Genomic DNA, 17,158 nt, shown 5'->3' with positions numbered 1-17,158 from the left:
GAGATGGAATATCCTCGGCAAAATCAGGAGGAGGTAAATCCCCACAAGTGTCCAGGCAGCGCTGACACAGGCTTGAAGAAAGATCCGACTATATGTGGCATGCAACTCAAATAGATAAGCACTTAGACTTCTTCTCCGTGGACACCATGGCTGTAAGGTGTTCAGTCAGGTAGAGGGATGTGCCCAACTAGACGCACAAAAAAAATGCGGTCAGGTACTCGCTTGTAAAAACCGCATCTAAAATGGATGGACAAAAAATGCGCATCCAGGTGCACGCATATAGTATGCTTGCTCAAACTGGACGTCTAAACCAGGCATCCAGGCGCACACATATGCTCAAGGAATGCCCAAGTTATGCGTCCAAGGTGTGCGTCCAGAAACAAGCACGCCCAATTTTTGGACACACAGTCGGCAACAGGCGCACACAATAGGGATGTGCAGACTGCACACCATGAAAAGCACGCAAAATCACTCTCACAGCCTACCACATGCCAAAAAAGGAGAAGCCTGAGAGCAGGGCCTAACCAAACAGCTGCTCAATCCACTGTGCCTGAACTACCTCCTCACCTCACAGAACGCGGGAAGGCCGAACACCGAGGACACATATCCAGAAGGAAAACTCATCACTCTTTCTCCTGCCCTTTTTCTTTTTCTTTTTTTAATAAAGTAAAAACTTTTACCTGAATTCAGTCATCCCTGGCTGAGAGCAGGAACGTATCCCGGCTATGGGGGGAGAGGGTAAAAGACTTCACTGCCAAGCCTTTCTTGACCTGCAACTGCTAAGTGAATTTTAAGTCTATGTCACCCATGAAGGCACTCTACTGAGGGAGGGTCCAAATGGTATCACCTCAGGAGGCAAGTCATGCTCTACAGAAGTCTCATCTTTGTGGTGTCTCCTTTTGTACTACTTCTTTTCCTGTCCTTATCTTTTACTTACAGGCAGTCCCTCATAGAAAAATGCATGTCCACCATCTGCTGTAGATGGAGAATAATGGCGGACTGATGTCGGGGCAGGACTATATAACTGTGACATCAGCTTTTGCTCTGTCTCCATCTGCTGGCAGAGATGCATACCCACTGGTGTGTGCATAGTAGGACCTTGTCATGATGAAATTGAAGGTATGGATAATTAATTACCAGAACTTGAGTTCACTTACTCTCCTGGTCGATGTGACAGCTACTAGGAAAAGAACTTTCCAAGTGATGTGTTTCAAAGTCGAGGAATCTATGGATTCAAAGAGGGCCTCATTAGGCTACCTAGGACAATATTCACGTCCCATGGAACCAGAGGTTTCTGTATTGAGGGTGAATATACAGTAATCCTCTCATAAACTTTGAAATTAATGGATGAGAAGAGATTGAGGAATCTTTATCTGTGAAGTGATATGCTGCTATAGTGCTTAGGTGAACTCGGATTGAAGTCACTGTTAAACCCGAGGAAGAAAGAGAGTGTAGGTACATCAGTAAAGCTTTTGGGGAGCAAGTGAAGGGATCAATACTCTGTTGGACACACTAATTAGAGTATCTCTTCCATTTGAAGGAATAGTGCCTTCTTGTGGATGTTTCCTGGCTGCTATTAACACTTCTGTGATTTGTGGTGGCAGTTGGAGATGACCCAATACCTCCCCCCCCCCCCCACCCCCAAGAAACCTGGTGCAAGAGGTATTGAAATTAGCTGATTTAAATGCAAAAATATGCAAATAAGCTCATAAATAATGAAATCTGATCAAAATCAAACACGAGTAGCCTCAAAATTTGCAAGTTGCATTATTTGATTGAAAGTTAGCTATACCTTAAACAGTAGAGCTATCTTTCCCTCATGCCAAACCAAAGCAACAGAGGGCGCCTAAGCCCCAGACAGCAACTCAGTCAACACCTGGGATGAGACTTTGATTGGATCGCAGAAAATATAGCCAAGATCCCAGTACCCATGCCAGAGGATCTGATGGTTGGGGGAAGGTTGCAATTTTACGTAAACTAGTGGCCCAGTATAACATAGATGTAAAGGTCCCTCAGCAACATCCAAAGAGGGTACAAATTAAACCTTTCTGGGTCTCCCACCAAACTGACCCCCAGACCCATCTGAGGGTCAGTCGCCTCATCAGGAAGTGCTTCTATATGAGCTCTTCTCCCTCTTAATGGCCAAAGCAGTTGAGCTTGCTCTACCGTGACAAAGAGGGCAGAGATTCTACTCCAAGTATTTCCTGATTAAAAAAAAACAAAACAGTGGGACTGTGTCCTATCCTAGACCCAAGGGTCTTGAACAAATTCATCAAGAGAAAAGTTCAAGATTATTTCCCTGGAAACTTTATTTCCCTTTCTTCAAAAAGGGACTGGCTATGTTCTCTCAATCTCAAGGATGCCTAGACTCACACAGAAATTTTCCCTGGTCACAGAAATATCTCCAACTCAGAGTAAGAAACAGCAACCTTTAGTATCGCATTCGGCCATTAGGGAAAGGATCTACCCCGTCTGGGGTTTAGGCACTTTCTGCTGCCTTGGACTGGCACCAGGGGTCTGCTATGAACAGGACTGAGAGGGAAGAGAATAGTACCTCTTCCAGTGGAAGATGTGCCTCCTTTCTCCTGAACTCAGGTACTTCCTGGAAGAGGCCAGATCTAGAGGGGCAGAGGAGAACTGCTGGAATGCTGCAAAGTGATCAAGAATCTGTGCTACTGTATCCTTGCTTTTATCTCTGAAGAGATTTTCCTCCTGTACTCGGCATGCCAGCAAGTCTTTCTTGCACTTCTAGATGAAGATCAGAGGCTTGTAGCCAGGCAAATCTATATGCCCCTATCCACACAGAAGATTCTTGATACCACCTCAAAAACATTGTAGGTCAAATGGTCCCTGTGTTTTCCACACTCCAGCGTTTTGTCCACCAGTGTCTAGAAGGCCTGAAGAGTCTATTCAAGAGTTCAAATCGGGATTGTCAACCTTTTGGAGTTATTTCTGCACACTTACAACACTCCTGGACTTCATGCGATGTCCCCAAGCAAAGGAGACATCTATCATGGGGGTGAGTCTATAGACAGACATAATCCTGCCACATTAAGAGCACTGCTGGAACCTGCTAGACATGATGGAGCAAAATAAATGTGATGCAAAATCGAACTCATAGCAGCAGTAGGTTAATGGATGGCGGGCACCAAAGGACCCACTGCTGGAGGGGAACACAGTGAAAGAGAAATTCCAAAAAAAAAAACTTTACTAGGGAAACTACGAGGGATGAGACCACAGGAACCCCATGATGAACAAGCCTGCACTGGAGAATATGCACAAAAATTGCATGAAAGACTTCAAAGAAGAAGAGGGAAGAATCATGACTGATGGGCTCTGCAGAAACAGGACCCCGCGTGGACACACGATATGGCGGCATGCATTAGCATGCACAGTGAGGTTCAGTTAAAGTTTTGAAAACTAAGACAATTTTTCCATGCCGGGCACCTTTGGATGTTGTCAACCATGTGCAAGGATTGCTATTCTGCTGTCCTTTGAGAATGCATCTCAGTAAAGCATTGCATTCATCTAATAGGCACTATACAAATCATGATTATTATTATTATATACATATGTATGCATTTTTCAGATTTAGAGAGCAAAGACAGCCTCCCATGTCTAAAACTGTGGCCATCCTCACCATCCTGAGCTTTTCTTATTCTAGAAACTTGTTATTTGCTCTGAGGTCCAAGATAAGATGAAGACCTCAGTTTTTCTTGGGAATTAGGAAGTATTTGGAACTGAGGCATTAAAGTAATTTTACCGGGTGCAAGGGCTGTAAATTAGGTCTGCTACAGAAGCTAGATTATATGTTCTTTGTTCTGCTGGAAAATGTTTGCTTACCAAAAGAAAATGTCTCTCAAGAATGGGGGATAGATCTGGCCTCCTAATGATATAAACTAGTACCAAGCGAGTTTTTTATAATATTCACCAGCCATCTGGCAGCTAGTTATCTGTCATGCTAAACATTAAGAGATACTCTTTATTGAGGGAGCTGGGTAATGTTGACTCTGCAATGTTCTCAAGCTTCCAGTAGAACGAGAACAAAGAATCACACTTACTTTCTGCATAACAGCATGCAGCACATTTCCATTGGGCCATGACAGCACAATACCTTGAAAAGACTGAAAGGTTCTTACCTGTGGTGCCTGTATTGGTGGGAGCAGCAAAGCTAAAAGCAGAACCTGAGGCTGCAGTGGTCGTAGTTCCAAATCCTCCAAACCCACCTAAGCAAATACAACATATAAATGAATGAAGTGAGCCAGAGCACACATCCTATCTGTGAAAACATGCAATACATGCTGCAGCTCTCAAACCACAGGATATTTTATACGGGCTGATTCTTTTGATATCAGTTATATTTAAATAGTATTAATAATAATAACAACAAAGCAGCAGGTACTTTGATATGATTACTCCTGGTGCTATTTTGCACTGCTTGCACTAGAGACCTACTAAGATCTGCCTAGCATTGATGCTAGTGTTCTATAAGTATTAAATTTCATTCAAAACAAATAACGCAACATTGCTACAATTTTTCCATTAGTAGTCACTGGTAAAGATCCTACTCTGGTTTTGTCAAGAGAAATGTAATAAATTCTAATGGGAAGAATAAACATACAATTAAAAAATAATATAATTGGACAACAAGAAAAATAATTGCTGTTAGTAAGATACACGGAGCTCATTTATTTTTATTGTTGGAATAAAGGGAAATCATGCTGCTGGCAAGAGGTATATATAAAATATATATAGTAAAGTACTATATTTTTACTATGCAAAAAATCGTTAACTTATCCAGTTAACTTACCATTAAATAGCAAACTGGGCATGGCAGCACGGAAGTCTAAAGTACAATCTTACAGAGGCAACACAAGAATCAATCAACAGTGAATACAGAAACTGCATACAGTCATGAAACATCACAGTGATACATCACAAGAGTCATCACAACCAATGAATAAATGCAACTGGCAGGAATGATGAAGAGGGCTACATGTGAATACCGCTTGCAAAGGATTCACTCTTGTTTTCATACCAAATATATTGATCACTGCCATTCCTGCTTCAGAGATTGTGCACAGGTCTAATGTGAAGAATAGATAATGCAAAACTCACCTCCTTTCATTACCAAATATAAGTAACTTGGAAATTACTAGTGTGTTTATTCCATTAGAACCTTGCACCCAGTCAGAACGCCTTAATATCATGCAGTTGAACAAAAAACGTAAAAGCATGCTGATGAGAAAACAGCACATGGTAGCTTTCAAGAGGCTTTCTCCAAACCTCAGGGAAAGCAGGAACAACTCATGTAGAATATAACAGATTTTTCCCCTCTTCATAATTTTATAATATTAATCCTTTTGAAATGTTTTCATTCCTTCCATATTTACCCCACTAGAGGAAATGGAAAGCCTCTAGCAGCTATTCATGCCAGAATAACCAAAGATACATAAAACTAGTAACCTATCTGGAAAACTGATATGCAAAAAAGGAAGCAATGCTATTCATTTTAAGCCCTGAATCCTTTTACCAAGCAAGCAAGATTACACATATCCAGTAGAGATGAAGTTATGAGGTTAAGCATAATCTGTTTTTGTTACCTACACCCCACTAGTGCAGGGTTTTTCAAACTTATCCTCAGGATCCTCTAGCCAGTCAGATTTTCAGAATATCCAGTGTGGACATGTATGAGATACATTTGAATATACTAGGTCTCCAAAATACACAAATTTATCTCAATCACATTCGTTATGGATATCCTGAAAACCCAAATGGCTGGGGGGGGGGGGGGGGGAGTCCTGAGAAGCCCTGCCCTAGTGTTTAACTGTGATTTAACAACTTTAGTTTCATCTTAAATGAAGATAGAGGGTGTGCATCGGTATAAGCACACACGCTCAGGTGCTCTGAATTGGTAGCTCAACTGGCTTAGTTTCTCAGAGCTAGTTTCTCCATAAATTGTGGTTAATATTCACAGGAATCATGTTTGCATAGTTCAGTACAAATTATTCAATGAATGCACATAATTAGGTGCTGCACTGGAACCTTGGATATGTACAACTGAAGATGATTAGATATGGCATAGTAACTTCATGATGTTCATAAAGTGAATGCAACTGACATGAAAATGGTAGGCTGCAAAACATAACTCTTACACTAGTGTAAGATCAAATAATAGCCTGAGTAATTTGGATTGTTACATACAGTCTACATTTCATGTGCTTTACAATTAAAGCATTTCAGAAAACATGCACACTGGCTGCATACCCCCAAGCTCTCAAGAGGGAGAAAAGGGACAATGTTACAACCCAATTACTGTTCTGTAAATTGAAGTAAAGACAGAATAAGTATCTTGCCTAAGGTCACATAAGTCATCTATGGCAGAGCTTAAACGAGAAACCAATAATTATAGTTCTTTGCCCTTATGCTCTAATTACTAGACTGTCCTGATGACTTGATCTGGGGGAATAAAAATTGCCTATAAATGTAACTCAGTACAGGGCATTGCTTTCATTGTGAGAGGCTAAACCAAAGAACTTACATTCTCTTTACTGTATAAAATTGGAATTAAGTAAAATTTGTATTTAATTTGTTTTGCAAGGAACCCATTAATACATTACAAAATTGTAAAATGTTAAAGCATAAATAGAAGAAATCAGCCTCCACAGGTTTTCTACTTTGATGCCTTTAAACTTAAGCGAAACCATGACAACAAAACAATGTGCTTCTGAGTTTATGCTATTTGAATAATATTTTGTTTTCCACAGGCACACAAACATGGTAGTAATGACAACACTGAAACTAACAGAATGCCACAGAAGGGGAATGATTATGAAAAAATGATGGCAGTAGTCCAAGAATTAAAGAGAAAGCAGTAATATGTCACTGATTCAAAGCCCAGTGATAAAGATTTCTACTCCCATCTACTAATTTTAAAAATTTGACCTACACCTGTTGTCAGTCTTGGTAGAACAGCTTTGCTTTGAAGTAAATAATATCTTGTATCATAAGTTTCCAACATACTTCATAATTATAGCACATCTGAAAACACACAAGCAGCCACATTTGGGTTGGATGGCCTGGTGGCACATTTCTGATTCTTGCATTTAATGACAGCTTTTAAGAGAGAGGGCGAAGGAACAATATTGTTATTATCCTATTATGGATGGGTAAACTGATATAAAATAAGATAAAGTGATTTGCCCATGGTCACACAGAAATGTGCCTTTGTCCCAGGTGCTCTCCTAATTTGTTTATCAATATGTTAAACTCCATTTCAATTTCTTTTTAATTTTCTTGTTCAACTCTTTGCATTGTTTCTGAGAAAAGGAAGGGCATATTTTTCTCCTAAGTCACCTATAAATACAGGCCAACTAAAATCAAATATTGAATTTTGAATGTAGGTAGAGGTGTTAAATAATGGTTTGTTTTGAAAAAATCAAAATCCAGAAACAGGTCAGGATATCCAAGACACGTGCTGATTTTGTGTCATGGGTGTCATTTTGCTCCACGGTTCTCTTTGATGTTACATAATAAAGTACATTTGATTTTTATTAGTTAAACTGGCTACTGTGTGATCCATTCATGCTTTTCTCTTTTTTTTGTGGAATCAGTAGTCCATTATATTTCTGAACAAAACATCATTTAAACATTTTGCAAGAAAGGTTATACACATAACAAGTGTCTAACCCTTTCCAGGCTTACCCTCTGCCCTGTGTAGGATAGAGGAAGTAATGGAGATGCTGACACCAAGCTGCACAGAAGGGTGTATTCTTGGACCCTGCTATAAAACATTCATTACAGATAGCACATGTCATCTACCTGCATTTGCCAGGCTGTTGCCAAAATTGAAAGGTGGCGCTGAGGTTGTGCAAATACCGAAGTTCCCAAAACTAAAGCTCATTGCAGGATTAGCAGCTAACCCGAAACCCCCAAAATTAAAACCACCAGCAGCGGAGTTTGCAGTTTCAAGCCCACCAAATCCTAACGAGCAGGAAGCATAAAAAAAAAAAAAAGTTGGCATTCATTAGATGGAAGTTAAATATACAGCACACACTATTCTTGGACACCAAAGCAAGAATACAGAGCAGTCAGAAACTACAGAAGAGAAGCATACTAATGTAAAAAAGTATTTAGTAAAGTTATTTAGTTCAGTAATAAACCCCACCTCTACACATCTTTCATATATTTTAAATTACAATTGTTGACCTCACTGTTTTTAGTTTTAGTTTTTCATTTATGTTGTACAGGCGATTATGAGTACCTGATCAAAGTCCTGCCGTCTATATCATCTAAACAGCAGCTCTTTTGAATGTAGAAAATGATCCAGATTTCTCTATAAATGCTGTTAATGACAGCACTTCAACCAAGAGCCCATAATCAATTATAACAAACCTATTAACTCATCTTCAACTATCTGACTGGATCAGCTGACCAGTCATTTCAGTAGATGCTGTCCCGAGGTTGGATAAGTCCAACTTCGGGACATCATCATCGGGACTATTTCAGCTGGACAGCATCAGCTGAAAAACAAACTAAATAATGCTGCATCTAGGATATCCTCTTCACAAAGAAGAAAATTATTTTCTATCATAGATTACCTAACAGCAACCTGCATTTTTCAGAAAGCCTGCTATTCTTTTAAAACAAATACACAATGATCAGTCTATGTAGGCCATTAAACCTTGGCTCTAAATCCTGATTTAAACACACATCCTCAATGTACAAGATCAAAAATTAAAGATACAAACTGTAAAGGAGAAATTTATACTTACATAATAATTTATTTTCTTTTATTTCTGCTACACCAGTCCATAACGATTATGTTTAGTTCCTCATCCATCTAACAGAGGCAGAGAATATTCCTTTTTTTAATCTGTGACATCACTATTACTTCCACTGATCACAGACTGGTTTGAGCCAGTATTCTGTGAAAGCACACTGAAAACTATGGAAATGTCCATATGCTAAACAGAAACAACCTTTTTTTTTTTTATGGAATAGGTAAGTTCTCTTTGAAAATTTTTGAAGACTATTTTTATACATTTCTCTCTTCCTGGGTGGGTTTCTGGACTGATGTACAGAAATAAAGAAAAGGAAATTATCAAGTAAATATACATTTCTCCTTCCTTTTCTGTTTTGCTACACCAGTCCAGAATAATTGGGAAGTAGAAAAGTCTAATTATTCTGGTTAGGATTTTAAACTTGCTTTTAGAATGCTTGCTTTGTAAGCAGTGTTCTTTTTCATGAGAGCATCTGAAATATTCTGGAAATGAATGTAATGTATGTCTGCTGGAGCGCACTGTTAACCCGCGTTTGGACGCGCATTTTCGACACACTATTTTTACCCCTTATTCAGTAAGGGGTAATAGGGCGTCAAAAACACGTGTCCAACCCCCCCGAAACTGATAGCGCCCGCAACATGCAAATGCATGTTGATGGCCCTATTAGTTATTTCTGCGCGATTCAGTAAGTAAAATGTGCAGCCAAACCGCACATTTTACTTTCAGAAATTAGCGCCTACCCAAAGGTAGGCGTTAATTTCTGCCAGCACCGGGAAAGTGCATAGAAAAGCAGTAAAAACTGCTTTTCTGTACATCCTCAGACTTATTATCATGGCGATATTATGTCGGAGGTCCCAAAAGTTAAAAATAATTTTAAAAAAAATGTAAAATCGGCCCGCGGCTTGAAAACCGGATGCTCAATTTTGCCGGCGTCCGATTTCCGAACCCGTGGCTGTCAGCAGGTTTGAGAACAGATGCCGGAAAAATTGAGCGTCGGCTGTCAAATTCGCTGACAGCCGCCGCTCCTGTCAAAAAAGAGGCGCTAGGGACGCACTAGTGTCCCTAGCACCTCTTTTTACTGCGGGCCCTAATTTGAATATTTTCTTTTTTACTGAATTGCGCGCATAAGAGAGAGGCCTGTGCGCTCGCCCGCTCTCCCGCAAATTTTACTGTATCAGCCTGATAGGTAGCCAGGACATACACTTCTCCCTGCATCCGCCCTTCTACAAGGAAACAAACAAATGCACAGACAATGCTTTATTACAATGTACAACCAGATGCCGGAGCCCACAAGAACCATGCCTCAGGAACTCCCAGTGAACATCCGCCACCAACCAGCAAGATGATCACCACTGGCCACCCGGCCAGCAGATTCCTGCATAACACAAGCTCATGCCCACGACCCCCGACACCACCCAAGCAAGGAGCCAAGCTTGTAGACACCCCCCCCCCACCCCCAGCCAGCAAGGAGCCGTATAGGAACTGCACCCAGTTGTCCCCCATAAGACCAGACATGACCGCCATCAAGTCAGCAGACAGTTCAGCATAACACTGAACCCCCAAACCGACTCAGGCAACCCACCACAGACACAGGTCTGAAAAAACCTGTGACCTTCCCAAAGATGCAGCCACGATTCCTAACAGAACAATTCCTCCAAGGCCTCCTGGAATGAGTTCAGGAACAGATCCAAACCAATAGAAGATAAATGGACCCCCATTCCTCCCTGAACAGACCCTGCTCCAAGTCCCATGACCACTCATGACAACCCCCCTGCAAGCTTGGCCAAGAACCAATCTGTTGATTGGCTTTTGCCTGACTACTACGCCAGTTACATTAATCATCTCAGCAGGCCTTGCAATAATATCGGACCAGAAAATTACAGCAGCAGGTTACAATATTGAAAAAACATTAAATCTTTACAAACCATGCTGATGAATTTGAGCCCTGACTTTCTATCCCAATCATCCCCCCCCCCAAAATGAATCAGCACACACGGCTGACCAAACCGCTACAAACCCCGTCGCAAACATGGGATCAATTCATTCCAAAGCATCCCCCTATGTGAATGATCATGCTTTGTTGAGTGAAGTACAACTAAGACCCATATAGCCATCCACATGTGTGTCTATAGGCCCACATGATATAGGAATGTCCAACAATCCATGCACAAGGCCCCTAGCATGCAGTACCTAAAAAGAAAAAACAATTAGTAAAATGCACACGCATCATAAAGGCTCTGAATGGACATAACCCTTGAATGCATCAGACCTCCACCGACTGATCCTCTGAATTACCTCTTCAGACAAACCCAAATAAGCCGCCGAAGCTGCAGCTCCAATCCTAAATGAGTGAGTCCCAAACCTACCCGCATCCAATCCAACTGCAGACAAACTAGACTATAACACCATTTCAAATTGATCTTGGACAGTGAGCGAAGGTCATCACAAACCAAAAATTGGGAGCCCCCCCAGAGCCCGAATCCGGGGAAAAAAAAAAACCAACAAAAAACAATGAATTGACCACTAGGCATTTACGTAAACCCGGAACTGCCCACAGGAACTCCTTTACCACTCTTATCAGTTTTTGATCTCGGGATATACAGAATGATTGACTCACTAGATAAGTCACATGCTGCACTAACAATCCAGCAATCTCTGCCCCTTTTGATGCCCTGGCCACCAACTCACTGACCCAGAAGGCCCCAAAAATATCCAAAACAAAAGCCACACAAACAAGACAGCATTCATATTGGGGATTGTACAAATGCTTGTCAAGATATCCCACAACTTGATAAGACTATTGTGCGTAATGGGCAGTCGCCCATCTGCACCACACACGGCACCACTAGACCACCCTATCAACAAATGCCGGACCAAAAAAACGATCCGCTGGAAAACCCCAACCATGCGCCCACATAAAAAATGAAAGCCATAATAGCTGTCTGGTTACCGCTGCCTTAGAGCACCCCTCCGCCCTAGCTTTCTCAATGAATTGTAACAAGAAAACATCCTGAACCGGCCATCACCCCCAACCCAAGGATGAAAGGAAAGACACCACCTTGTTAGTGCCATTCACATAACCCTTCCAAACAGCCGGGGCCTAGTGATGCTCGCAGCAACTTCCATGCTTTTCAATAGGAAAGGAGGTACCGAAGCTCCGCACAGATTCACCCTCTGGAGCAACCTTCCAAAACAGCTCTCACTTGGAACGAGAAAGAGAATCAGCCACACCGTTAGCTACGCCTGGTACGTGATGACCTCAACTATGCCCTTATTATCGCACCAAAAAACAACTTTCTTGTCTCACAAACGGAAACCCCATAAGAAGACCACCACCATCATCGTAAACAGTTCCAAAAAGGTAATGTTCTTGGTAGTACCAGATGATTTCCAATCTTCCGGCCATAAAGCCGCGCACCAAGAACCTTGACAATAGGCACAAAAAGTGAGGGATCCTGCTGCATCGGTATACAATTCTAAATAATGACTCAATAAAGAGTCCATAACAAATGGGGTTAGCTCAAATTTAGAGAAACTTTATATGGTTAAATCGGGGAAACCTCATATAGTGCCAAAAATAGGGTAATTGGAATGCCTATATGGCTACACAGTTAGAAACTCTAACTCCAACAATGTGGTTGTTAGATAGCTCATATAATCATTGGAAACCCCGGAGAGACAAGATGAGAAAACAGTTACTTTGTTCAACTATCTTGACGATCCAGTGTGAGTCCGTTTATTACGGAAGTGTATGATGGTGTACAGTGTAAACTCGATGTTATACCAATCACCACTCACGGTTATGACGCCAAGGTACTTGTATATAAGACTTCATGCGATAAGTGTGATGATCCCGACACTGCAATGTTTCGAATTGACTTTCTTCCTCAGGGTATCACTCTTAAGCATGGATGTACTTGTATATCTCGGCTGTACAAATACACTCGATACTCTTGGGCAAAGAGTATCAGTGTCACAACAGCGCAAGAACCGGATCACGATTAAAGAGATCGCAAACGCGCAAAAAATAAGAAGCACTCTGACCACAGAAAGGCTGGATTTTGCCATTAGCTAACGTACAACACTCAAAACAAGGAGCACGATTTGCCCAAGAGTATCGAGTGTATTTGTACAGCCGAGATATACAAGTACATCCATGCTTAAGAGTGACACCCTGAGGAAGAAAGTCAATTCGAAACATTGCAGTGTCGGGATCATCACACTTATCGCATGAAGTCTTATATACAAGTACCTTGGCGTCATAACCGTGAGTGGTGATTGGTATAACATCGAGTTTACACTGTATACCATCATACACTTCCATAATAAACGGACTCACACTGGATCGTCAAGATAGTTGAACAAAGTAACTGTTTTCTCATCTTGTCTCTCCGGGGTTTCCAATGATTATATGAGCTATCTAACAGCCACATTGTTGGAGTTAGAGTTTCTAACTGTGTAGCCATATAGGCATTCCAATTAGCCTATTTTTGGCACTATATGAGGTTTCCCCGATTTAACCATATAAAGTTTCTCTAAATTTGAGCTAACCCCATTTGTTATTGTCTATATCTTAAGTGTTTAGCATTCACTGGACCATTTTTTTGAGTATCAATAAAGAGTCCGACTGCCAAAGTGAAGACCTGTTAAAATCAGACAAAATACTATCTCAAATACGCAAATCCTCGCACATCCCATATGTAATGCGAATATGGTGATAACTCTTACTAACACCAGACATTGCGAATGACAACCTACCAAGGAATACCATCCCCATGGGAATGACTCTACAGGCAAAATTCAAACTGCCCATCAATTGCAGCTGCTGCAAGGTTAACTTTGCTCAAAGCAATGTCCTCTCCACCATACCCCTCATATCTGCCACCTATCAGCGGGCAACCGGGAAATCATGTCAACCGAATCTAACTCAATCCCGAGAAAAATTTGCCACGTATAAGGGCACTCTGATTTTCCCTCCACCAGGGGAATTCCAAAATTGGTAGAAACTTCCTGTAAGCATCGTAAAAGATTCATACAATCATCTGAATCAGCCTTTCCTACAAATAAAAAATCATCTAAGCTATGAACAATATTCACTGACCCAGATTTCTGCTCAACCACCCAGTGTACAAAGGTGCTGAAAGCCTCAAAATACGCACATGCAATATAACATCCCATAGGCATACATTAATCAAAATAAAAAGACTTGTTAAAACATAAACCTAGCAAATTAAAACTATCCAGGTGAACCGGTAAAACCTGAAAGCCGACAATGTCAACCTTGGCCATGAGGGCCCCACAACCATTTATTTATTTATTTATTTAAATTCTTTTAATGTACCGATGCTCAAGACGAGGTCTTATCGTACCGGTTTACAATGGAACTAGGGGAAACCAATTAACAATATATAGAAGGTAAAGTTACATTGAACAGGGAGCATAAACATGGGCTTTGGAAGAAAGGAAAGATTTCAAACTAATACAACTGGAGAGTACCAAAATGGTAACGAGACATATGGAGATTACCATAAGGTTGCTGAATTCGGCTGGAGATTTATTATGGCCTATAATGGCCTATAACCATTATGCCAAACCATTCAAACCACCGAATCAAATGATGCATAACGCACCTCGCAAAGGTCACGAGGAATAAAATCATTCACGGAATTACCCTTGGGAAAAGACACATTATTGCCAGGTTCCTTCTTAGGAATCATCGCAAGAGGTGACAACACCATCTCTTGAAATGGAGGATCCTCAAAAGGCCCGCAATTCTACCCAATTCAATCTCGCACTGTAGCTTATCCCTGACCACTTTAACCATCTTCCATACAGAAGGACAATTTTCACCAACCCCACAGATACTGGCCAAGAAAAAGGAATACAAAAACCAAACTCTAACCCCTGATGCAAAAGAATTGCAGTCTCGACTCTCGGTTAAACCTCGAGCCACGGCAACAATGCGCTCACCCGAATTGGAGTAGTCGCCAGTTCAAAGGACTCATTTAACAGGTCCTTTGGCAGAAGGCCCACTTGCGACTCCGTCTCCCGTCCGCTTAACGCATTTGAATGTGGGGTGACATACCCCATAGTCAGAAGAGACATGTCTGAATTTGCAATCCTGGAAACTGCACACAAAATGGTTGAATCGCTAACAGGCATCACTAACACCTGATCCAGTATTTCTTGTGCCACTCGACACGGGTCCTGTCCAAAAGGGCCGATTATCAACATTACCCAAACCGTCAGCATTCCCCGCTGCAGAAGAAGGAACATAAGAACACAGACCCATGTCCAGAACATAAGAACACAGATCCATGTCCAGAGTACCCCAGGACATGTACTTATTCTCCTCCATACAGTCCCGAAACGCTTGTCATAATTAAGGCAGGACCAGCCTTCGTACTCCTTACTGGCGGCCAAAATCGCATCTGCGTAAGCCATTAAAGGCCCATATTGTGAGGAGTCTTGATGACCGATGACACTCGCTAACCGGAGAAAAGAACATATCCAATTAAGGATATTACGAGACACTTTTTTCTTTGTCCCCGGAAAACGCTCACTGCTCCCCTTCATTTTTTCCTTCCTCTTCCCTCTATGACCCTCCAATAATTGAAAAATGTTGATATACTTCCGATGCCTAATCTTCTTCCTAAGAGACCTGGGCATGTCCTTCCACAATTCCAAAAAAGTCACTAATGCAGGAGCTCCCCTATCAGCACCCTTATCCTTTGACCCTGCACCGGCCGAAGACGAGGCACGCGAAGAACCAGAAGAGGACGATGAGAAAGAAGACTACGAAGAATCAGACGAACTAGACCTATCCCACTTCTTCTTATGCTTGAACCTATCATGCCTCTTAGCTCCTGTAAAGTTCCCAGACTTGTCCACCGCAGTCAAGGACTCACTAGCAATTCACACCTACCGACTGACTCCCTGCCGGCACAGAAGAAACCGCCTGGCCAGCCGCATCCCCAGTACCAGATAAATCAATATCAGCTAACTCACCCTGTTGCGCCACACTAGATTCTGCCTCTCCAGAATCCTGCATCTGAGGACCAGGTGCATGAGCCACCGACACCAGGTTATTGCGCCAACCTTCTTAACGTGATGGACCTGGAACATCCGACGCGTTACTTATTTATTTAAAAAGTTTTGTATGCCGTCATTCGAAAGGAACATCACAACGGTTTACATAGCAAAGACATCATAAAACAACAATGATATTTATCGGTGGAAACAATTACAAAAACGTTTTCAATATAAAACAAAACTATTAATAAAAGAATGGGAAAACTAAAATCATGAGGAAAAGGTTGACTTTTTCATTCTAGCTGTTTCCTTTCTCCAGGTAGTCTGCATAGGCCTGTTCGAAAAGCCATGTCTTCAGGGCTTTTTTAAACTCTGTTTCAAGTCGTAACTCAGCAGGCATTGTGATGAATGAGCCTGTGAAGGAACAAAAGGAGCCAAAGCAACAGGCCCAACAAACCCTACTGTTCCCTGACCCCCATCCGCCACCGTGGTCGCCTCCGCTGGAAAACCCAACCATGATAGCACTCAGGAGCAGAACACCACCACCCAGGCTTGTGGAAAAAAAAACTCCCGAAGTCAGGCCCAGCTGGCCAGAAAAAAGGGGGGCCACCCCAGCTACCTCTACCCTGCGCAGAAAACCTCCCTTGGAAGTTTGGGCTCAAACGCTGTACCATAGGACCCTCCCCCATAGCTGCAAATTGAGGACTTCAGTCCTCTTCCATAAGAAGCCTGCCCCCCCCCCCTAATCCCATTTCCCAATCCGATGAAAATGGAGCGCTATGGAAGCCCACAGAATGCCCCTTCCCCAACAAACCCTCAGCACTAGGATGAGGAACCCCACAAAAATTACCACCCCATCACTCGGGCCACCAACTGCTATAGTCTCTGCTGTCTCCGGATCCATTGCCCGATTCACATTACAATCCGTAGCATGCCCCACCAAAGAGGAGGGGAACGAGCATCCTGTGACCTTAACAGATAGAGCAGCCACAGCAAGATGCTATGAGGGAGCTGCTGGGATCGTCGACACAGGGTCTGACGCGCCACCTGAGCTTCCTAAAGGGGAAGAACGCCCCGGTAAGGGGCACAAAGCATCCTCCACCAAACCTCTCTCCCTGCACGAAGCTCCGAAACCAGCATAGCTACGCAAACAACCATGCGTGCTCTGGCCACCTGGCCCTCCCCACCCAACAACACACTCCGCAAAAGACAGAGAGGGAGGAACAGCCTCTACCTCTCTGCTGGTAGAACAGGACCATGCGCTGTGAAGTGTACTTACCAAGGGAAGAACCAGCCCCAATGCAGAGTTCGGCGGGCTGCTCGTCTCCATCTAGCTCACCGCC

General features: G+C 42.3%; 1 protein-coding gene across 3 annotated transcripts in view; it reads right to left on the bottom strand.

Annotated features, from left to right (window-relative positions):
- Positions 1 to 17,158, bottom strand: part of NUP54 (nucleoporin 54) — a 285,045-nt gene that overhangs the window by 198,530 nt on the left and 69,357 nt on the right. For all 3 annotated transcript variants that reach the window (XM_029598453.1, XM_029598462.1, XM_029598444.1), the window contains exon 3: positions 4,140 to 4,226. In XM_029598453.1, coding sequence (XP_029454313.1) covers positions 4,140 to 4,226 — 87 coding nt within the window. The remainder of the gene's footprint in view (positions 1 to 4,139; positions 4,227 to 17,158) is intronic.

The sequence above is a fragment of the Rhinatrema bivittatum genome, chromosome 1, assembly GCF_901001135.1.
Source record: "Rhinatrema bivittatum chromosome 1, aRhiBiv1.1, whole genome shotgun sequence".
Lineage (NCBI taxonomy): Eukaryota > Metazoa > Chordata > Amphibia > Gymnophiona > Rhinatrematidae > Rhinatrema > Rhinatrema bivittatum.
The sequence above is the reverse complement of the archived record's forward strand: the minus strand, read 5'-3'. Positions and strand labels throughout refer to the sequence as shown.